Source organism: Mustela nivalis, assembly GCF_964662115.1.
Source record: "Mustela nivalis genome assembly, chromosome: 6".
Classification (NCBI taxonomy): domain Eukaryota; kingdom Metazoa; phylum Chordata; class Mammalia; order Carnivora; family Mustelidae; genus Mustela; species Mustela nivalis.
Genome location: NC_139025.1, coordinates 27,077,581 through 27,102,519, shown reverse-complemented (window position 1 = coordinate 27,102,519; position 24,939 = coordinate 27,077,581). Strand labels below are relative to the sequence as shown.

The 24,939-nt window shown below is 37.0% G+C and overlaps 1 protein-coding gene across 3 annotated transcripts in view; it reads left to right on the top strand.

The window, feature by feature from the left end:
* The window catches only part of GALC (galactosylceramidase), a 67,479-nt gene that overhangs the window by 20,914 nt on the left and 21,626 nt on the right, over window positions 1-24,939 (top strand). For all 3 annotated transcript variants that reach the window (XM_082735623.1, XM_082735624.1, XM_082735625.1), the window contains exons 8-10: window positions 13,844-13,999; window positions 17,390-17,514; window positions 19,401-19,528. In XM_082735623.1, the coding sequence (XP_082591749.1) occupies window positions 13,844-13,999; window positions 17,390-17,514; window positions 19,401-19,528 (409 nt within the window). The remainder of the gene's footprint in view (window positions 1-13,843; window positions 14,000-17,389; window positions 17,515-19,400; window positions 19,529-24,939) is intronic.

Sequence of the window (24,939 nt, the reverse complement as noted above, 5' to 3'; positions counted from 1 at the left end):
TCTGTCCATTTCAGTCAGGGGAGTGTTAAAGTCCACTACTATTATTGTATTATTTTTGATGTGTTTCTTTGATTTTGTTATTAATTGGTTTATATAGTTAGCTGCTCCCACGTTGGGGGCATAGATATTTAAAATTGTTAGATCTTCCTGTTGGACAGACCCTTTGAGTATGATATAGTGTCCTTCCTCATCTCTTATTATAGTCTTTGGCTTAAAATATAATTGATCTGATATAAGGATTGCTACTCCTGCTTTCTTCTGATGTCCATTAGCATGGTAAATTCTTTTCCACCCCCTCACTTTAAATCTGGAGGTGTCTTCGGGCTTAAAATGTGTTTCTTGGAGGCAACATATAGATGGGTTTTGTTTTTTTATCCATTCTGATACCCTGTGTCTTTTGACAGGGGCATTTAGCCCATTAACATTCAGGGTAACTATTGAGAGATATGAATTTAGTGCCATTGTATTGCCTGTAAGGTGACTGTTACTGTATATGATCTCTGTTCCTTTCTGATCTACCACTTGTAGGCTCTCTCTTTGCTTAGAGGACCCCTTTCAATATTTCCTGTAGAGCTGGTTTGGTGTTTGCAAATTCTTTCAGTTTTTGTTTGTCCTGGAAGCTTTTAATCTCTCCTTCTATTTTCAATGATAGCCTAGCTGGATATAGTATTCTTGGCTGCATGTTTTTCTCGTTTAGTGCTCTGAAAATATCATGCCAGCTCTTTCTGGCCTGCCAGGTCTCTGTGGATAAGTCAGCTGCCAATATAATATTTTTACCATTGTATATTACAGACTTCTTTTCACGGGCTGCTTTCAGGATTTTCTCTTTGTCACTGAGACTTGTAAATTTTACTATTAGGTGACGGGGTGTGGGCCTATTCTTATTGATTTTGAGGGGCATTCTCTGAACCTCCTGAATTTTGATGCTCGTTCCCTTTGCCATATTGGGGACATTCTCCCCAATAATTCTCTCCAGTATACCTTCTGCTCCCCTCTCTCTTTCTTCTTCTTCTGGAATCCCAATTATTCTAATGTTGTTTCGTCTTATGGTGTCACTTATCTCTCGAATTCTCCCCTCATGGTCCAGTAGCTGTTTGTACCTCTTTTGCTCAGCTTTTTTATTCTCTGTCATTTGGTCTTCTATATCACTAATTCTTTCTTCTGCCTCATTTATCCTAGCAGTGAGAGCCTCCATTTTTGATTGCACCTCATTAATAGCTTTATTGATTTCAACTTGGTTAGATTTTAGTTCTTTTATTTCTCCAGAAAGGGCTTTTATATCTCTCGATAGGGTTTCTCTAATATCTTCCATGCCTTTTTCGAACCCGGCTAGAACCTTGAGAATTGTCATTCTGAACTCTAGATCTGACATATTACCAATGTCTGTATTGATTAGGTCCCTAGCCTTCGGTACTGCCTCTTGTTCTTTTTTTGGTGGTGAATTTTTCCGTCTTGTCATTTTGTCCAGATAAGAGTATATGAAGGAGCAAGTAAAATACTAAAAGGGTGGCAACAACCCCAGGAAAATATGCTTTAACCAAATCAGAAGAGATCCCAAATCATGAGGGGGGAGAAAGGGGATAAAAAGAGGTTCAAAAAGGAAGAAAGAAAAAAAAAAGAAAAAAAAAAGAAAACGAATAAAGAAAAAAATAAAAAAGAAAATATATATATATATTAGATAAACTAGTTTAAAAATGTTAAAAAAGAGAACGGTAAAAGTTAAAAAAAAATTTTTACCAGAAGGCGAGAAAAAAAAAAAGAAAAAAAAAATGAAAAAGAAAAAACTAAATTAACTGCAAGACTAAAAAAAATCACAGGGAGAAAGCCATGAGTTCCGTGCTTTGCTTTCTCCTCCTCTGGAATTCTGCTGCTCTCCATGGTATTGAAACCGCACTCCTTGGTAGGCGAACTTCCTCTTGGCTGGATTTCTTGTTGATCTTCTGGGGGAGGGGCGTGGTGTAGTGATTCTCAAGTGTCTTTGCCCCAGGCGGAATTGCACCGCCCTTACCAGGGGCCGGGCTGAGTAATCCGCTCAGGTTTGCTTTCAGGAGCTTTTGTTCCCTGAGTGCTTTCCGTAGAGATCTGGAGGACGGGAATACAAATGGCGGCCTCCTGGTCTCCAGCCCGGAGGAGCTGAGAGCCTGGGGCCCCACTCCTCAGTGCGCCCTCAGAGAACAGCGCCCAGTTACTCCCGTCTGCCTGACCTCCGGCTGCGCTCCGAGCTCACTGATCCTGCGACCGGTTCAAGGTAACACCGAGCTGTGAGCTTACTGTCGGCTCTGTCTCTGTAGCCGGTTTTCCCGTTCCAATACCTGCAAGCTCTGCGACACTCAGACACCCCCGATCCTTCTGTGACCCTGCGGGACCTGAGGCCATACTGACCCCGCATGGGCTTCACCCTGGTTTAGCCTCTGGAGCGATGTCCCTCAGTGGAACAGACTTTTAAGAGTCCTGATTTTGTGCTGCGTTGCTCTGCCGCTTGCCGGGAGCCGGCCCCTCCCCCCGGGGTCTATCTTCCTGTTGCTTTGGATTCACTTCTCGGCCAGTCCTACCTTTCAGAAAGTGGTTGTTTTTCTGTTTCCAGAATTGCTGTTCTTCTTCTCTTCGATCTGCCGATGGATTTGCAGGTGTTTGCAATCTTTAGATAAGCTATCTAGCTGATCTCCTGCTAGCTGAAATAGTCTCAGCCTGCTACTTCTCCGCCATCTTGACTCCTCCTTGTGATTTTCTTAATAACATTTTCTTTTCTCTAGCTTCCTTTACTGTAAGGATACAGTATGTAACACATAGAGCATACAAAATATGTGTTAATCAACTATATATGTTATTGGTCTTCTGGTCAACAGGCTATTGGCAATTATGTTTTTGGGGAGTCCAAGATTATATTTGGATTTTCAGATGCACATGAAAATCATGCACATTATTGTCATGCACATTATTCGAGGGTCACCTGTAGTTTGAGATCTTTCTATGACAATGGAATGTATTGGTACTTTGAAGAAATGTGTTAACGTTTGGAGTAATGAAACATGGCTTTGTTTCAATTAAGGGACAGAGTAGTATTTAAATTTTAGAAATTACAACAGACAGACTTCCTGTGTTGGGCGTTCTTCCATGAATGAAGACTTCATGTAAATGGCACGGCTAATCACCGGCCATGGCTCTTGTCATGTTTCCTTAGCAGGCTGGCTTTGACCCTGCTCTTTAGTCTAGTTTGCCAGTCAGTCCTTTGGGCCTTGGCCTTCCTGAGTGCTAGTAATTTTTTTCTGTCTTATTTTTTCCAGTTTTATTGACAAATAATTGACATACATCACTGTATAACTTTAAGGTATAGGGCATAATGATTTGATTTACATATATATGAGATAATTACCATGATAGGTTTAGTTAACATCCATTATCTCATACAGATACAGTCAAAAGAAGAGGAAAGATGATTTCTCTTTATGATGAGAGCTCCCAGTATCTACTTTTTAACAACTTTACTATTTGTCCCACAGCATTATTCATTATAGGACTCATGCCATATAGCACATCCCTAGTACTTATTTATTTGTTCCTTTTGACCATCCTCCTCCAATTCCCTCTTCTTCTACCCTTCATCTACCAGTATTTTTTTAAGTGAATTTGAATTTTGTCTGTTGTGATGTATATAAACATTTGAAAAATAGAATACACATATGTATGGAATTTAGTCTTCATTCACTCTGAAGACTGCTTGATCTACATGTCCCTATTTTTTTTAAATGAAGTACTTTGAATGTATGTATATGACATAGGCAGAATAAGATAATGAATCTCCTGGTTCCTGTAACTCAGCCTCCATAACTGTGACCCCATGGCTAGTTCTCTCCCCATATCCTGTCCATTCTGTTACCTGAAACTAGGTTTGCATCTTTTGATGTGTGTGGAGCCAAAAAGACACACCAATCCAAAGGATAAAAAAAGAAGGGTTTTACTTGCAACAAGTAAAGGAGAGCACCAGGAATATTTCCAAAGCAGGGTCTCCTTGAACCACAAAACTGAGGAAGTTTTAGGTGATGGGCTTACTCAGTGGGGCATTCAGGATGTAATGGGGGCAGAAGTCATCTTAAAGTGACAGAGCCCAAGTCATGAGGGTCAGCATCACCAGTTCCTGGTATCTGAGCACTCAAAACGGTCCAGATCCTGCAAAGATAGCTCAAGAATGTGTATCAGGTCCGTCTTTATTTTTAAACCAGCACTGGAAGATTTACCACTGATTTATTGTTCCTGATATGATTAGTTTTTCTCCTGGCCTGATAGTCGCTGTTCGTGTTTACATTTTATGGTTTCCTTGAAATTGTTATCTACCAGGATCTGTTGTTCTGCAATTTCAACATATCTCAGGAAGTTCTGCAAGAAATGTGCTTTGGGTAAGAGGTGCCAGTTAGGCATAGATGGCAAGATGGCTGGGGGCCCAAGATGACATTTCTCATGTCAAGAAAGCTTGTCTTTCTGTTTCTGGGGGTGCCTAGCTCTTTCTGCTTATAGTTTCTCTTCTTCCTCCCACATTATTCTGAAGCAAATCCCACACATTACGTTATTTCTTTCACAAAAATTCTACCATGCATCTTTAAAGATTTCTTTTTTTTTTTTTACCATAAACGATAACAATATTACATCCAAAAATGTAACAGTCTCTTGATATTATCAAGTATTTGTTCCTGTTATTTTATAGCTTTAATTGAATCTGGATCCAGTTTAGTTTCATACATTGTGACTGGTTGATGTTTAAGTCTCTTCTGATTTTTTCGGTTCCTGCCCCATCTTCTTCTTTTTTTTTTTTTTAAGATTTTATTTATTTATTTGACAAAGAAAGTACAAGCAGGGGGAGTGACAGGGAGAGGGAGAAGCAGGCTCCCTGCTGAGCAGAGAGCCCAGCATCGGGCTCAATCCCAGGATCCTGGGATCATGACCTGAGCTGAAGGCAGAGACTTAACCAACTGAGCCACCCAGGTGCCCCACTGCCCCATCTTTTTATTCCCTTTCATTTGTCAAACTGGATTGTTTGTCCTATAAAGTATCTCACAGTCTGGGACTTAATAGTTTCATCCTTACAGTTTAGTTTAACCTGCCCATCTGTTCTGTTTCTAATTGGAAATTGACTGAAGCATTATTAGGTCAGATTTAGGATTATTTATTTATTTATTTATTTATTTTGGACAAGAAAAGGAAGATGTATTTGACATTGCATTCATTGAAATTAGAATATAGTTTTTTGCCTTTATTGTTAAAACTTTCATAAGCAGCTCAAGTCTTGAGGGGGAAAACAAAGTTGTGTTGATTTTTGAATATATTTGTCTAGGAAGAAATACTTGAATGAAGCTATGGGTTTTGCTGTGTCTCAGGAAAAAGTTAGTTGTTTAATTCATTGTATCTTTATTGATATGGCCAACTGACAAAGCAAATATTCCTTTGAGGACTGCTTTAGCTCTGTTTTATTTTCTCATTTCATTGCACTGTCATTTAATGCTGAATGCATTTAAAAACTTTTTTTTCAAAAACTTTCCCAGAAGCTTCTTTTTGTCTTATTATATTAAGATTTATTTTTTTTTTAATCAGGATATAAAGGTTGAGTGTATATTATCTACCTTAGTGATTGCATTGTTTAGGTATTCTGTATCCGGATTATTTTGTTCACTTCAACTATCCAGGGTTACCCAGAGTGTTAGTTTCCTCTCACTTGTGGGTTTCAGTTTCTTGCAGTTGATGCTTCTGAAAGTTGCTCTGTGTTATGTTACGGGTATTAATGTCTTACCTTATCATCTTATCTTTGAACTGTTGACATTAGAAAATGACATTCTTTGGGGTACCTTGCTGGCTCAGGAGGAAGAACATGCGACTTTTGATTTGGGGATCATGAGTTTGAGCCCTACATTGGGAGAGGTGGTGACCAAAAAAAAAAAAAAAACAAAACAAAACCCGAAAAGGAAAGAAAATGTCATTTTTTGCCTCATTATGTTTCTTGGTATGAATTTTGCTTTTCCTCTGACTAAGAAGGAGACCTCTGCTTTCTTTTCATTTATATTTGCCTGAAATATCTTTGCCCATACTTTCATCCTTCACCTCTTGACGTTATTTCTTTTTATGTGTGTGGCTTGCATAAAGCATAGATTTAAATTTTGTTTTTTTCGCTGCCCTAAAAATCTTCTGATATTAATGCTTGGTTTAAACTCGTTTGTACTTAAAGATAAAATTGAAACTATATATAATTAATGATATAATGATATACTCTATATTGTCTTATTAATTATTTACACTGTGTATATACTAAAATAAAATCTTGCTATGTGATTTGTTTTCTTTTTTTTTTTTAAGATTTTATTTATTTATTTGACAGACAGAGATCATAAGCAGGGAGAGAGTCAGGCAGAGAGAGAGAGAGGAGGAAGCAGACAGAAAGCCCGATGTAGGGCTCGATCCCAGGACTCTGAGACTATGACCTGAGCCAAAGGCAGAGGCTTTAACTCACTGAGCCACCCAGGCGCCCCTTCTTTTTGCTCTTTTTGAAGAAAGTATCTTTTTTGTTACTTAGCAAGGTTTGATTTTTTTGATTCTATGGATTGCATTTATACTGATACCTTTATGCCAGTGGTTCTTAGCTGGGGATAATGTGCCTCCCAGGGAACATTTGGTAATGCCTGGAAATATCTGTGATTGTACTGGCGTGATGGGTGGAGGTCAGAGACGTTTCGAAGTATCCTCCCAAGCATAGGATAAATTCCCCACAACAAAGAATTATCCTGCCAAAATATCAATAGTGCTGCAGTTGAGAAAATGTTCACACTAATACTCTTAGTTCCTTTTCTATGTGGTTATTATGTGTTGGTTTACTATAAGCAGTGCGAAACTTATTTCATAACTTCCTCTTTTTTGCCTTCTCACTCCTACAGTGGAATTTTAATTACCAGAATTTCTTAATCTTTGTACTCTTACATGACCTTAAGCTTTACTGTCTTGATTTGTCAGCTGCAAGCTGTAGCCTTCAATTCTCAGCCAGTTGGCAGACTTCATTTACATTTCATTTTCTTTCCTCCTCCTCCTATTTTGCATCTGCTGTATTAGTTACACATTATCAGAACATGTAACATTTGGGCACCTGGTGGCTCAGTAGGTTAAGCGTCGCCTTCAGCTCGGGTTGTGATCTCAGGACTCTGGGTTGGAGTCCCATGCCAGGCTCGCTGCTCAGTGGGGAGTCTGCTTCTCTGTGCCTCCCTTGGCTCATGCATTCCCTCTCTCTCTCAGATAAATTAAAAAAAAAAAAAGAACATGTAATATTTATGTACTAAATTACTCTTTCTTTTAGTCTAGTTCTACCATTAAGCATATGCAGTGTCCACCTTCAGGTCTTTTGCTGAAGTTTTTTCCTTAGATTCTTAGGTGTCAGAAGCTTACTATTTGTCATATTTTTCAGGAAGTGCTAATGGAAACAATATTTCTTGATCTCTTACGTGTTTTTTAGCTCATCGTTTGTGGTCTTTATACTTGAAGGACAGTTTGGCTAGATATAAACTCCCTGACTCACATTTTCTTAATCCGTGAATGCCATAAAATTTACGCTGTTGGTTACTCACATAAAACGTTGCTGTTCAGAATTCTGATGCTAGACTTCTTTCTTTCTTTCTTTCTTTCTTTCTTTCTTTCTTTCTTTCTTTCTTTCTCTCTCTCTCTCTCTCTCTTTCTTTCTTTCTTTCTTTCTTTCTTTCTTTCTTTCCTTCTTTCTTTCTTTTTTGGTTGTTGTTTCCCCCCTCTCTTGGACCTCTCATTTACCCTAAAGCAGAAGCAGCTGCTAGTGGTTTGCCAAAACCTATCCTGTTCTTCCTGGGCCCAAGGCAAGACTCTCAGCATTCTTTACAGTTAAGATAGGACAATAGGATTAAGTTTCTGGTGATGAAATGAGAGCACAATTGATAAGTAACACCTGATGGTTTATACTGTAGGATATTGGGTACACTCTTCTTCTACCTCTTTTCCTTCCTACTGGCTGGAATCTGAGGCAACGATTTGACCAAGAAGAAGATAGAAGTGCTTCTTCCACCAACCTTGATTCTCAACTTGGAATGATTATATGGAAGTAAAATATACTTTTTTCTTTATGCCACTACATTCTTTGTAGTCTGAGGCCTCTAAACAGTATTTCCTATTTTTTTGTGTGAGCATTCTATTTTGCTCCTTATCTTTGTTGAGTCGAAATAATAGAAAAAGCCTCATATTAGTTAATGAAACTGTCTCCAACAATAGCAAATATCCTTTTGTAGGTATGCTTATCTTATATTCCAGTAAAAGGACTTAGTTCTATTTCCATGGGGGGATAATTGAAACTATATCCTGGCTTCTTGGATTACTGAACTATGTCAGACATCTACATCTCTAGCTTCCATGTATTAGGGTATTATTTAAATTGTTTTAAATTGTTTTCATAGACCAAAACAGAACGTGGTTTAAGCAAGATAGTTGTTTATTTCTTAAGTAAAAGTACAAAACAGTATATAGGAAGATTGAGCAACTTTGTTCTATAAGGTGCCCTTTGATCTTAGGTTCTGCCATTTTCAAGTGTGTTATCATTGATGAAACTTATTTTTTCTTCCTTATAAATGACTTGACACAATTCCTGTATATTCAAAGAATATTTTTCCTTAACTTTTAAATCTAGTAGTTATATGCTCTTTAACATTTCCAGTACATATTATATGCCTTTTCACTGTCTGTATTTAAGTGTTTTCTTATTTCAATAAAATTTACTTAAATATTTAAAAAGAATTTTTATTTATTTGACAGAGATCACAAGTAGGCAGAGAGGCAGGCAGAGAGAGAAGGGAAGGCAGGCTCCCTGCTGAGCAGAGAGCCTGATGCAGGGCTCGATCCCGGACCCCGGGATAGTGACCTGAGCCGAAGGCAGAGGCTTTAACCCACTGAGCCACCCAGGTGCCCCAAGATTTACTTAAATCTTAATTTAAGTAATTATCCTGCTCCATTGCTTTGGTTTTCCTTTTAGAATACCCAGTAATGCATTTTGGATCTTGTTTGCATATTACCTTTGTTCTCTATTTCTTTCAAACCATTGTTATCTCTTTATTTCTGTTTGATTCTCTATAATTTTATCCTTGCTACCCTCTATTTTTCTTATTGTGTTTTCCACAAGGTCTATTCTGTCTTGTGTTTCTTTTTCCTTTCTTCATTTCTAAAATGTGTTTTTTTTATAATAATTCTAGAATTCTCTCATTTTAGTTTCCTATACTTCTGTTGTCTAACAATCATCTCCTTAACAAAGGATAACATGCATATATACACATACCAACATGCATATATAAAAGTATATAAGTCATAAGAATATGGAATAATGAATTGTCACAAAGTGAACATAACTGCATCACCACCACCCAGGTCAAGAAATAGAAAATTATCAGTATCTGAGCAACTCTTCCCTTGGAAAGCTTTCTAATCATTGGCCTCTCCTCTGGTCCCAAAGGCAACTACTAATGTTAGCCCTAAAACTGTAGACTAATTTTCCTTGTTTAAAACTTTATTTAGAGGGCATGTGATGTGATGAGAACTGGGTGTTATATGCAACTGATGAACTACTGAGCTCTACATCTGAAAGTAATGATGTACTATATGTTGGCTAATTGATTTTATTTTATTTTTATTTTTTTATTATGTTACATTAGTCACCATACAGTACGTCATTAGTTTTTGACATAGTGTTCCATGACTCATTGTTTTTCTATACACGCAAGTGCTCCACGCAATACGTGTCCTCCTTAATACCTGTCACCGGCGTACCTCTTCCCCCCACTCTCCTCCCCTCTAAAACCCTCAGTTTGTTTCTTGGAGTCCATAGCCTCTCATGGTCTTTCCCTCTGATTCCACCCCCACCCCCCTTCATTTTTCCCTTCCTTCTCCTAATGTCCTTCGTGCTATTCCTATGTTCCACAAATAAGTGAAACCATATGATAATTAACTTTCTCAGCTTGCCTTATTTCACTTAGCATATTTTTCTCCAGTCTCGACTATGTTGATGCAAAAGTTAGGTATTCATCCTTTCTGATGGCTGAGTAATATTCCATTGTATGTATGGACCACATCTTTATCCATTCATCTGTTGAAAGACATCTTGGCTCCTTTCACACTTTGGCTTTTGTGGACATTGCTGCTATGAATGTTGGGGTGCATGTGGCCCTTCTTTTCACTGCATCTGTATCTTTGGGGTAAATACCTATTGGTGCAATTGCTGGGTCATAGAGTAGCTCTATTTTTAACTTTTTGAGGAACCCCCCTCAACCCCCTTTGGAACTGTTTTCCAAAGTGGAAAAACTGTGCCAACTTGCATCCCCACCAGCAGTGTAAGAGAGTTCCCCTTTCTCCACAACCTCTCCAACATTTGTTGTTTCTTGTCTTGTCAATATTTGCCATTCTGCTGGTGTAAGGTGGTATCTCAATATGGTTTTGATTTGAATTTCTCTGATGGCTAATTGTGATGAGCCGTTTTTCATGTGTCTGTTGAGCTAATTGATTTTATTTTTTAGTTTAAAAATTTAAAAAAGATTTTATGTATATATTTGACAGAGAGAGTGACAAGAGAGAGGGAACACAAGCAGGGAGAGCGTGAGAGGGAAGAGTGGGCTTCCCGCTGGGCAGGGAGCCCAGTATGGGCTCTATCCCAGGGTCCTGGGATCATGACCTGAGCAAAGGCAGGTGCTTAATGACTGAGCCACGCAGGCACCCCTGGCTAATTGATTTGAAATAAAAAAAACTTTATTTACGTGGCATCATAGAGGGACACCTGGGTGGCTCAGTCAGTTGAGCATCTGCCTTCGACTCAGGGTCCTGGGATGGAGCCCCGCATCACGCTCCCTGCTCAGTGGGGGGTCTGCTCTGCCTCTCCCTGCTGGCTTGTGCTCTCTCTCACTCATTCTCTTTCAAATAAATAAATAAAATCTTAAAAGAAAATGGCATCATTGAGTATCTATTATTTTGGTCAACATTGTAGTTTTGAGATTAACTTTTATTGCCAAGTATAGACATGATACCTTTTAATTCCTGTTTTGCCTTCAGTTGTAGGAATAAGTCACAATTTATCCCTCTCTTCTTTGTTAGTGGTCATTTGGATCATTTCCAAATTCAGGTTATTGTGGAATAATAAGATTTTGTTCAGGAGTTCTTCATTCTCCTGCTGCCCCCTCCCTAGGAAGGGTAGGTCTCCTTGCCATCTTCACGTTGTACTTGGCCTAACTGCGGAAGCTCCTGTTTTGTAGTCACAGCGCCTTCTGGGGTCTGCTCCTTCTGGGCCTGATGCTCCTTATTACCTAACTATTGTTCTCCCTAACCCTGAGTATGCCCGTCTTCATCAATGTGGACTTTGGTCAGGCAGCTTCTCCTACCCACGAGGCTCTACCATTCCCGATAGGATTGTTGGCTATGTTTTTCTGAAACCGTGAAGAGTTTACACCTGTATGGTCTAATTCGGTAGCCACTAGCCACAGTTAGCTAAGGGGCACTTGAAACGTGACGTGTCTGAATTTAGGTGTGTTGTAATTGTAAAGTAGACACTGGCTTTTAAAGATTTGATATTTTAAAAATGTTAAATGTTATTAGTTTTTTATGTTGACTACATGTTGAATGATAATATTTTGGATACATTGAGTTAAGCAAAATATATCAGGAGAATTTCCCTTTTCCTTTGTTTAAATGCAGCTGCTACAAAATTTAAAATTATACACGTGTTGCTCACCTCATATTTCTGTTGGCTTAAACTGTCAACAGTATATTGTACTTGGATCTCTTAGTTATCTGGAACTTTAAGAGAGATACTTTTTTAGATTATAAAAATAATTCATGAAAGAAAATGAAAATTTGGAAAAGGTAGAAACCTTGTAAAGATAGAACTTACTCAGAATCCTAAAATCTGGAGATCATTAGTAACACAATATAGCATATCACTTTCCAGGCTTTCACTTTATTTCCTCTTTTTTTTTTTTCTTTTTAAGATTTATTAATTTGAGAGAAAGTGAGAGCGAGCATGGCAAGGCGGGGCAGAGGGAGAGGGAGAGAGTCTCAAGCCAACTCTGAACTCGGTGCAGAGCCCTTTGTGGGGCTCAATCCCACAACCCTGAGATAGAGATCATAACCTGAGGTGAAACCAAGAGTTGATGCTTAACTGACTGTGCCGCCCAGGTGCCCCCAGGCTTTTACTTTTTTCTGCAAGTATATTTGACCAGAGATAAACCAAGCATACATTTGGCTGAGTAACATTGGGATGAATCTTAATACTAGTATGTGGCTGAATATCATGATCATAGAATGAAGTTCTAGGATATTTGGTTCTGAGATACTTCAGCTTCATTCTTATGAAACTAAAATGTAAACATTTGTTAAAATTGTTCCAAAGATTGGTAACAGACTTCATGTTTTGGGCATTGCAGTGTCAGAATAATAATTTCTTAACCCTGTTAGGTGCTAGCCTACCCTTGAGGTCTCTGTAGGTAGTGTGTATTTACACTGCTGAATCAAATGCCTGTTTTCAGTGGAGTTCGCTGATGCGGCAACATCTTGCTGTTACCTAATTTTTCTCGAATCCTTCTTCTTAGTCCTCTCTTGTTTGTTTCATGTTCTTTTCTTCCTCATGAAATCCTGAAGTGCCAAACTGATGCTGTGCCCTAATTCATCTTCATGAGGTAGAATGAATTCCCAAATGGGAATTTTTCTTGAAAGATTCATGACCTAAGTGGAATTAAATAACTACAAACCAAAACAGGTCTTCATTTCTTTAATGTAAAGAATACTGCAACACCAAACTACAAAGTTTAGAATTATGCTTTAATTCTGTCCCCATTATTCTGCTCATATTATTTAGTTTTCTGTAAATAATTGTTGTCCTAGAAAGTGTACACTCATGTGCCTAAAGTCACTTAGCTGATGTGCTCTTGTTCTTCTGTCATTTTCTATTTCTATTTCTATTTGAAATTCCTTAACTGTTTTTATTCAGTAATCAGTAACTTCCAAAATCATCATTAAGTCAGTTTTTACTCAGAATAATAAATACACATTTATACTTTGACTGACTTTTCTTAAATGGTGGAATAAGGGAGGGGTTCTCATCCTCTGTACTTTTGATATGTTCCCTGGGTAGTTCTTTGTTGTGAGGACCTGCCCTGTGCACCTTAGGATGGGAGTAGCAAATCCTGCTTGGCCCTCCCTTCTCCACCAGCAGAAGCACCAGGGTTAAGAACCACCACTGCTTTGGGGTGATAGTTTCTAGCTTATCCAAGGTAGTGTCTTCTTTTTATTCAAGAAATAACTCTCTGGGCTTTGGTTGTTTTTGACTTCTTGTTTTTGCCTGGGAAAATACCAAGCTCTTTTTTTCTCTCTCTACTCAGGGGTAGGTATACAGAAGTCTCATTAGTCTTATTTTTGGTTTCCTTCATATTCCTTTCTTCTGTTCTGAGCTCTCTGCTTCCCCTGGGAAGTCTGAATACTCTCTCCATCTGATTAATCTCTTGGAGTGTTCTAGGCTGTGACCTCCTCTGCTGTCTCTGTCTGTCAGTGGGTTTCCATCCATTTTATGGTTTCTAGAAACAGAAATCTCTCATCCACTGGTGATCTTCCTTCCTATTCTGTGTGTGAGTATAGGCTTATCACATTTTCAGGGCATCCGGAGACAAAAGAATGGGAAGCAGAAGCTTCTAGTTGGTGTGACCTCTACCCACAAGCTGCCCATTGTTTTAAAATAGAAAACAGTGGTGAGGACGTGTTTTTATTCTTTCAACAAATAGATATAAGTGGCATGTTCTGCCTTTTCCCATTTCCATGCTTTCTTTTCTAGAGCTCATTATCCTGGGACCCACACAGTAAAGGATGCGAAGTTGACTAAGAAGAAGCTTTGGTCTTCTGAAGATTTTAGCACCTTAAATAATGATGTGGGTGCAGGCTGCTTGGGCCGCATATTGAATCAGAATTATATCAATGGCTACATGACTGCGTAAGTTATTGAAAACTTTTAAAGGTTTTTATTATGAAAAATTTCAAAAACACAATAAGTAGAAAAAGGTACAATAGGCTTCCATATTGTCACAACCTAGATTCAATGATTGTAAACATTTTGGTTTATTAGCTTTATCTGTACCTCTATCTATACCTAAGGTTATGTATTTTTTTATATTTGAATATTGCCTGTATTGAATAGTCAGGCTTATTGAGATATAATTTATAGTAAAATTTATGCAGTTCTATGATTTTTGATGTTATGTATATCTTTTAATGAACAGTTATAAATTACAGATGTCATAACACTTCGCCCCAAAAGATTTTAGCATGTGGTCCCAAAACATAAAGGATATTCTCCTACATGATCAGTATATCATTTTGATACATAAGAGCATAAGAGCCCTTTAAAAAAATATCTGCTACTTAGTGTATGTTAAAATTTTCCCAGTTATTCCTCAAGGTATCACCTATAGCCTTTTTAAAAAAAAACTAAGAGCCAATCAAGCTTGCATTGCATTTAGATGTCCTGCCCTACAATCTCTTTTAATCTAGAATGGTTTCCTTCCTTACCTAATTTTATTTTATTTTATTTTTTTTAAAGATTTTATTTATTTATTTGACAGACAGAGATCACAAGTAGGCAGAGAGGCAGGCAGAGAGAGAGGAGGAAGCAGGCTCCCTGCTGAGCAGAGAGCCCGATGCGGGACTCGATCCCAGGACCCTGAGATCATGACCTGAGCCGAAGGCAGCGGCTTAACCCACTGAGCCACCCAGGCGCCCATCCCTAATTTTATTTTTAAGAATTTATTTATTTGAGAGGGAGCGAGAGAGCATGAGTGGGGGAGTACACATAGGAAGATGGAGAAGCAGAGTCCACACTGAGCAGGGAGCTTGACTGACATGGTGCTCGATCCCAGGTCCCTGGGGTCTTGACCTGAGCCAAAGGCAGAAGTTTAACTGATTGAGCCACCCAGGTGCCCCTCTTTCCTTCCCTATTTTTTATGTCTGCAACCTTTTGAGAAGACCAGGCAAGTGGTCTTATGGACTATCCACTTCCCAATCTGCCTGACTGATTCCTCATAGAATCACTTAATTTGTATAGCTGTCTCTTAAGAGAGAACACAATGTTCTTTTTGGTGCGGGGGGAGAGAGGAAGCATCGCACATGCATGCTTACGGGGCAGGGAGGTGCAGAGAGAGAGGGTAAAGAGAGAATGTTAAGCAGGCTCCATGCTCATAACCCTGAGATCGTAGGGCTTGCTGTCACAACCCTGAAATCATGACCTGAGTCAAAATGAAGAGTCTGATGCTTAACCCACTGAGCCACCCCAGCATCCCAGAATACAGCTCTTTTTATTTCTCAGAGTAACATTTCTTAAATGCTTTAAGAAGCATTAACTGTAATTAGATTCAAATTTGCTTTCTAAAACAATAATAAATAGAACAGAAGTAAGCCAGTACATATTTTTGTGATGTTAATGTGAGCTGATATGTTCTTTTTACAGCCTTTGTTCTTTTTCTTCCCTTTCTAAAAGAAAAGATGCTTATCATGAAGAGTTTGGTTCTAATAACATAATTTGGTATTAAGAGTAATGCACACTCATGACAGAGAATTTAGTAACTGCATATAAGTACAAAGAAGGAAACAAAATCACCCCTATTTTTGCCATCTAGAGGGAACCATCCTTAAAAATGTTGGTGTATATCCTCCCATTTATATTTATATGTATGAAATTTTAATATAGAATTAAGACCATACTGTATGTTTAGTATTAAGCTGCTCATTTAAAAAGGCATTATGACCTTTTTTTCCGTATTTGAGTGTACTTCTGTTTCGTCATTTTTAATGCTTATGTACATTCTGTTACATAGAACATGGTTCCCCAAACTTGCCTTGTCTCGAGAAGCACCTGATGCCAAGATGTCTTGGCAGCTGCCTAGGTGTGCTGACTCATAATCTCCCCAGAAGGCGTTGGAGACTCTGCTTGTGTCATCAGTGCCCCAGCCAATTCTGATGCCCCACAAGTTTGGGAAGCACTGATGTAGACAGTGTCTTATACCTCACTGAAGGGTCTTCTCTTCCAGAAACGGAAGTTGTTTTTATTTTAAGTTGACAGCTTTGTGCTCATTGAAATGATCAATTGTATACAGATATCTTTGTACACATCTATAATTATTTCCTTAGGGTATATTTTTAGAAAGGGGAGGTATATAGATTTTAAAGACTTTTGTGTATATAATAAAATGCTAGTCAGGTAGTTTTTGGTTTATGTATCTATCACTAGTCAGAGAAGATACTATGCATCTTGTAATCCAGGGGTAAAATCATGAGAACTCTTAGTTTTTGCTGGTAGTAAGGATTTTTGAAAATTGGGGCTATTATTTCTACTTTGTGTTGACAGAATTAGAAGGCTTTGATTTCCTAAAAAAGTCATTTTATGATGGGTGAGGACTTGGTAAGAAAAAAGGGAAATTCTGAGGGTAAGCTCTGGGTTTCTTATTATTGTTACTATTTTTTTGTTGTTGTTGTTTCATTTTGTTATTTTTAAAATTTTATTTATTTATTTAGTTTTTGAGCTGTGAGAAACCCAGCAGTACCAGGAGCCAGAGCTTCCCTTTTCCCCTTGGATTTTCCTGAAAACTACGGAGTCACTATTTCAGGGTTCAGTACCAGCTATAGAATTCCGAAATGGGCCAAAATGCAGACCACCAAGCTGACCCATCTTGTAGATGAGACAGACTCATCGTAGTATTAGACATCAGACTTTGTTCTAGACACTTTACAGGCATTAATACAGTGACTCCTTGCAATGATCACGTGAGCTAGATATGGTTATTATCCTCATTTTACAGACGATGAAACTGAGGTCCAGAGAGGTTAGTGGTGGAACCATGATTTGAACCCAGGCAGTCTGACTCTAAGAGTTCTCAGTTGTAAAACTTTGCAGCAGCTCAGAGTCAAGTTCATAAAATTATGTCATGAAACTGGGGCATTAAGAAGGCTGACTGTCGAAGGGAAAGCAGGTATGGATAAGCCTTTATTTGTATTTGAATCAAATCTGTGACATGTCTGGTACTGGTAGAGCATATTCATCTTCTGGCTATACCACTGTTCAGCAAAAATTATATATCCCATATAAATTTGTGTTTTTAAATTATGCATTTCACCATTAAAAATACCTAGATGGATCCAGCGCTGAAGTTTTCAAAATGTGAATGAACTTAGGTGACTTCTATTTTCTTGTTTTGGGTGGTCATTTTTGCTCCTTTTCATATATTTATATAAATTCTAATAAGGTTTTTTTTAAAAAATACAGTTTTCTTGACATTTACCTTTTGATCACAAGCTATTTTGGCCTTTCTCTTTTATCAAATAAACCTTTTAGCACAATTGCTTGGAATTTGGTGGCTAGTTACTATGAACAGTTGCCTTATGGACGATGTGGGTTGATGACCGCTCAGGAGCCATGGAGTGGGCACTATGTAGTAGAGTCTCCTATCTGGGTATCAGGTATGGTTCAGATTCCATCTCTCATGCCTCAGATTTCTCTCTAAGGAGAAAAAGTAGAAAACAGAAGGGATTACACTAATTATATGTGTGCGTGCGTGTGTGTGTGTGTGTGTGTGTGTATGTGTGTCATGTGTAAGTTCTAAGTTTTCGTCTCTGTTGTAAGTAAGATTTGCCATAGTATTCTCTAAGAGCCTTTTGGATAATTACTTTTTGTATTCCAGTCTTGGCTATCCTCAGACCAGGCTCTTAGAAAAGAGGAAGAAAGGGGAAAGAGAGGAGGGAAAAGGCTTATCATCTGGTGATGGAGACAAATACATGAAATAGCTGATAAATGTATAATTATAAATTATGATAATTTCTAATGAAATGATGTATTTGTAAAGATTCATTGCAACTCAGAAGTATCTAGAAGTCTTAAAATTAGTCTTGGAGACATTTTGTTGCTTTGTATTAATATAGTTAGTTGGTGAGAATAGTGTGCTAACAAAATCAAATGAATTACTAAAGGAATAAGTAGATGTAAAGGTTCTATGAGATATTGTGGCTTTATACTGATGAGTATTGTTATAGATAATTTAAGAAAAATGTAAAATCATGACTCACATGCACATAAAAATGAACACATGTTAAAGACTTTTCTCATGCTATGTAGAAACCAGGCAGATGAATCAATCAATTCAAAGGAGAAGTCAAAAACAGTACACATTTATTTAGAGTAAAAGAATTTGAGATAAATCGCAAAAGGAGACAGGTTGGATTTCCCATAGCAGGGATGGGAGGAAATCAATTCAGTCCTTGCCAGATAGGAGACACTTTACACATCCATCAGTTATCTACACTTAACGTAAGTTTCAAAATAGTTTAAAGACAATCAGCAGGACTGTAGCAACAAAATTTTTGTTGCAGTATCAGTTATTAGTCACAAGGGACGTTGAGATCACGCAGACAGTGGTTGACAATTACCACTTTTTCATGAATGATATAACCATGCTAAAATTGAATATAATTTAAACAGAATAAAAATCCTGTTGTTGAATAATATTCAGGTTCTTTCTATAATTTTTTTTAGTAAAAAATTAAAGCATTTATGACCTTTTGTTTTAACATCATAACTGCAGTCTTTAAAAAATCCATTTCTTCAAAGGCAGGATGCTTTCATAGGAAAAATCTGAGTTTGAAGTGAAGTTGTTTTCTTTTAAACCTTTATTTTGGGGATTTTATTTTTTATTTGATGTATTTTCCTCAGAAGGATTTGTAGTCATGATATTAGTCATGAAATCGTAACATTATTCTAAACTCTAAATTACATTTTAAAAAATATGCTTGTATGTATGTCCTCATTGCTTGACTCCTTAAATTTGTAATTGTTTGTCCCACATTATCTAGGTGAACTAATGTACTCTGCTAATATTGTCACTGTCTTGGGGGTAGGAAGGCGACATGAAATATTGCTCAGTACATTTTCAGAGCCAGCTTTGGAGGTACCCAGTAAATATATATTCTGCAAATAAAACTTGTTTGAAATCTTAAAGCTTAGTTTTTGAAGTGTAATATTAACTATTTTTAGTCTTTTTTTTGTATTTATATTAGGATGAGTTAAATAGAGAGGCACAATAGTTCAGAAGAGATTATTTTATTCTTGGGAAAAAAAGACAATACTCTTGAATTAATGGTGTAGTTCATTTATGTTTAGCAGTAATTCTAACTATAGTTATTCTTACTACAATGGTACCATTTAACTGGCTTAATTCTTCAAAAGTTGAAACATGACATTGGCATGTATTTTCTTCTAAAATAAAAAAGAGCTTGTTAGACTCAATCGGTTTTATTTTTTAAAGAAACTCTTCCATCACTATTTTATTGGGTCTTTCTCTGCTTTTCTATAGCTCATACCACTCAGTTTACTCGACCAGGTTGGTATTACCTGAAGACAGTTGGTCACTTAGAGAAAGGAGGAAGCTACGTGGCCCTAACTGATGGTCAAGGTAACCTCACCATCATCATTGAAACTATGGTAATTCTTTGTTGTTTTTATGGAATTAACTGACTCTCTTAGAATTAGAAAAACAGTAGAAAACACAATGAAACACTTCCTTTTTAAAAAACCCCAGCTCTACCAAAGTATAATTGACATATGACAAATAACATGTAGGGAGGAAGAAGCTACTTCCTATACCCTTTTAGTTTCAGAAACTGAGGCCCCACCTATTAAACTGTCAAAAAAATGCCAGATTCACAGGAGAAAAGTTTATTTGTACAAGCAACATGCATACACATGGGAGATGCTTAGTGATGAGTAACCCTGAGGGGTGGTTAGAATTTGGGTTTATATACCTAGAGAAATAAGGGAAAAGGGGAGAAAGGGCACTTAATGGAAAATAAATGACTTTTTGGGAAGATAAGTGGGTTTTCAGGAGAACAAACAAGAATGATTGGGACACTGTATGTCTATACTGGAGAGCAGTCTTCCCTCTTGAGGGCTGTAAAAAACCCTCTGTAGAAGGGATTTGGGGGTAGGTTTTATTCCCATTTTCCTTCCTGGGAGTAAATCCATCCTACAGAGTAGATCCATTTGTGGCAGTCTTACTTCCCAGAAGTTGCTGCTCTGAGTAAACTAAGGGAAGCTCAGAGAAGACTTTGTCCTGGCATATTTTGAATCTCAAATACCTTTAACTTTAAATAATATTTATACCAACGTGGCCTATTCTTTGGTGGCATATTCTGGTTCACTTCAAACACATAATTAACGTGCACAATTTTATGACTTACAATAGGTAAATGCTCAATAAACCATCGTCACAATCTAGATAAACCCCCCAAAGAGTACTCATGTCCCTTGTTAAATATTCCCTCTGTCCCGCTTTTCCTCACACCCTGTGACTTCCCTGATTATTACTTTTTGGCACTATAGATTAGTTCACATTTTCTAGAGTTTTGTCTCCATGGAACCAATTCAGTATGTAGTTTTTTGTCTTGCTGCTTTCACTCAGGGTAATTATTTTAAGATTCATCCACATTGTGATACACCTGTTGCTAAGTAGTATTCCATTGTAAGGACACACCATAGATTTTTTGTTTATCTATGCACGTGTGGGTAGATGTTTGGCTTGTTTCTACTTTCTGGCTACTACACAGAAAGCTAGGAACATTTGTGCACAGGCTTTCCATGGGAATCTATGTCTTTTCTTTTGGGTAAAGACATAGGAATGGATTGGCTGGATAATAAATGATATGCTTCTGTTTAGCTTTTTAGGAAGCTGCCAAACTCTTCTCCAAAACAGTTTTCCTGTTTTAAATCTCCATCAGCAGCATAATGGGAGTTCTAGTTTTTCTTTATCATTGTGAACACTTGCTGTGATCAGTTATAAAAATTGCAGCTCGTAGTATAGATGATATAGCACTTTATTTTTGGCTTCAGCTTGCGTATCCCTAATGACTGATGATGTTGAGCTTTTCATGTGCTTGGGCTTCATGTGTCTTCTTTGGTGAAGTGTGTGTTCTTTTGCCTATTTTTTATTGACTTTTTCTTATCGTTGGATTTTGAGAGTTCTTTATGTGTTACATATTCTGGGTCAGTCACAGATACATGGTTTGTAAAGATAATTTCCCAGTCTGTAGCTTTTCTTTTCATTTTGTTAACAGTGTCTGTGGAGGAGCAGGAGTTTTTAATTTTTATGAAGTCCAGTTTATTCGTTTGTACTTTCATGGAACATGCTTTTGCTGTGGTATCCGAGAAGTTTTTGCGTATGGGTCTCTGTCTCTTCTAGCACCATTTGCTGGAAAGTCTATATTTCCTATTGCATTGCCTTTGCACCTTTGTAGAAAATCAGTTAGTATATGTAGGATTATTTCTGGACTCTGTTCTATTTCTTTGACATATTTACATATCTTTACACCACTACTGTGATTACTCTCTGTGTGTGTGTATGTGTGTGTATAAAACAGTTCCTAGAAATAGGTAGTGTTTGCTCTTCAGATTTGTTCTTTTCCAAAGTTGTTGTGGCTCTTCTAGGTTGCTTGTACTTCCATGTGAATTTTATTTTATTACTTTTTTATTTTTTCATTTTTAAAAGATCTTTATTTATTTATTACACAGATGGAGATCACAAGTAGGCAGAGAGGCAGGCAGAGAGAGAGGAAGGGAAGCAGGTTTCCCGCTGAGCAGAGAGCCCGATGCGGGGCTCCATCCCAGGACCCTGGGATCATGACCTGAGCTGAAGGCAGAGGCTTAACCCACTGAGCCACCCAGGTGCCCCCTCCCATGTGAATTTTAGAATCAGCTTGTCAGTTTCAACCAAAAAAAAAAAAAAAAAAAAAAAGCCTGCTCAGATATCTATAGATTAAGTAAAGGAGAATTAATATTTGAATAATATCAAGCCTTGCAGCCCTTTAGCAAGACATAGCCTCAAGTTTATTTAGGTTTTCTTTAATTTCTCTGAATAGTATTTATAGTTTTCCATGTACAGGTATTTCATATCATTTATCAAATTTTGGCTAAGTATTTCACATTTTCAATTTTATTGTAAATAGTAGTTTTTAAATTTTGCATTCAAGTAGTAACTAGTAATAGTAATGTAGTAGATTTTTGTATGAAGATCTTGTTTTCTGCAACAGCACTGAACTCACCTATAGTTCTAGTATAGTTTTTTGTGGATTCCATTGCATTTTCTTTGTAAATGATTGGCAAATAGAAATAACTTTTCATCTTCCTGGCCAACGGTAGTTGGTTATCAGTTGTTATTGCCTGTCTCTTGGTTATAGCCATTCTGGAGACGTGAAGTGGTATCTTATTTTAGTTTTAGTTTTGTTTTATGTTTTACTAGTGACTAATGATGTTGGGCATCCTTTCATGTGTGTATTGGCCATCTGTATTTCTTCTTTGGAGAAATGCCCATATAGACAGACCCTTTGCCCATTTTTAAATTGGGATGTTTGAAATTGAAATGTAAGAGTTTTATTATTTTTTTTATTATTGAAATGTAAGAGTTCTTCACATATTCTAGGTAAAAGTCCCTTATCAGATGTATGACTTGCAGGCATTTTCTCCCATTCTGTAGGTGGTTTTTCACTTCCTTTTTAAAACTTAAACTTTATTTTAAAATTACAGTATAGTTGACATACAATATTATATTAGTTGTTTTTCACTTTTTAATGATGTCATTTCAAGTATAAAAGTTTTAAATTTTGATGAAATCAAATATATATATATTTTTCTTTTTTTGGTATGTTTTTGTGTCATATTTAAGAAATTATTGCTTAATCCAAGGTCATGAAATTTATACCTATACTTTCTTCTAAGAGTTTTATAGTTTTAGTTCTCACATTTAGTTCTTTGATCCATTTAAATTTTTTAATAGAGGGTTAGATATGTGTCCAACTTTATCATTTGCAGGTGGGTATCATCTCATTGTTCCTACACCATATGTTGACTGTTCATTCCTTATTGAATTGTCTTGGCTTCCTTGTTGAAAATCAGTTGGCAATAAATACGAGGTTTTTTATTTTTATTTTTTCCTGGACTCTCAATTCTATTGCATTGACCTCTGTATCTATCCTTATGGGAGCGTTATGGTGCCCTAATTACTAGAGCTCTTTATTTTGAAGTTAGGAAGCATGGATCCTCCAACTTTGTTTGTTTTTTTTTTTTTCAATGCTGTGTGGCTATTAGGGGTCCCTTGCATTTTCATAGATATTTTAGGATCGGTTTGTCAATTTCTGCAGTGAGGCCAGTTTGGGTTTTGATAGAGATTATGTTTAATTTGTAGATCATTTGGGAGTATTGCCATTATAACAATAGTAAATCTTCTAGTGTGTGAAGATGGATGCCTTTTCATATATTTATATTTTTGCCTTTTTTTTTTTAAAGATTTTATTTATTTATTTGACAGAGATCACATGCAGAGAGGCAGGCAGAGAGAGAGAAGGGAAAACAGGCTCCCTGCTGAGCAGAGTGCCCGATGCGGGGCTTGATCCCAGGACCCTGAGATCATGACCTGAGCCAAAAGCAGAGGCTTTAATCCACTGAGCCACCCAGGCACCCCTATTTTTGCTTCTTTTAAAGATATTTATAGTTTGCAGGGTATAAGTCTTGCCCTTCTTTTTGTTACAGTTGCTATTTCTGAGTATTATTTCAGCATAACTCTCAATGAATTGTGTTTTTAATAGCATTTTTAGATTTTTCATTGCTAATATATAGAAATAAAATTAATTTTTACATACTGATCTTGTATCCCACAAGCTTTCTGTACTTATTTCTTAGTTCTAGTAGTTTTTTAGTTGATTCTTAGAGGATTTTCCATATACAAGATTATGTCATCTGCAAATAGAGATAGTTTTGCTTCTTTCTTTTCAATTTAGATACCTTTCCTTTTTTTCCTTGGTTAATTGTGCTTCAGTAAATATGGAATAGAAATGGTGAGAATGTACATTCTTATCCTGTACCTGATCTCAGGGGAAACAATTTCAATCTTAAGTGTAATGTTAGCTGTGGTTTTTTGGTAAATAGTTTTTATGACTGAAGAACTTCCCTTCTATTCTTAGTTTTTGGCGTGCTTTAATTATGAAAGGGTACTAGATTTTATCCAATACTTTCTGGATCTATTGACATGATCATGTAGTTTTGTTTTTTATTTTATTTATATGGTGTATTACATTGATTGATTTTTGTCTGCTAAGCTAGCTTTGCATTTCTGGGATAAATTCCATTTCATCATCATGTATAATCCTTCTTATTTGTTGCTGGATTTGATTTGCTAGTATTTTGTTGAGGATTTTTGTGTCCAGATTTGTAAGAAATACTGGTGCATAGTTTTCTTTTCTTGTAACATCTTTGTTTTTTATATTTTATTTTATTTTTTTACTGAAATTCAGTTAGCCAATATATAGTATATCATTAGTTTTGATATAATGTTCAATGATTATTAGTTGCATGTAATACCCAGTGCTCATCACATCCTGTGCCCTCCTAAATGCCCATCACCCATTAATGCCATCCTCCTACCCACCTCCCCTTCAGCAACCCTCAGTTTGTTCCCTGTAATCAAGAGTCTCTCATGGTTTGTCTCCCTCTCTGATTTCTTCCCATTCCGTTTTCCCTCCCTTCCCGCATTGTTCTCTGCACTATTATTTATATTCCACATATGAGTGAAACCCTATGATAATTGTCTTTCTCTGATTGATGTATTTCACCCAATACTGACCTCATAAACTGAGTTGGGAAATGTTCCTTCCTCTTCTGTTTAAGATAATTAGCGAAGGATTGGTATTAATTCTTCATATGTGTGGTAGAATTAATCAGTGAAGCTATCTGATTTTGTGATTTTCCTACCAGAAAGTTTTAGTTTATGGACTCAACCTCTTCTTATAGGTATATTCAGATTTTATGTTACTTTTTGAGTCAGCTTTGGTAGTTTGTGTTTTTCAGGG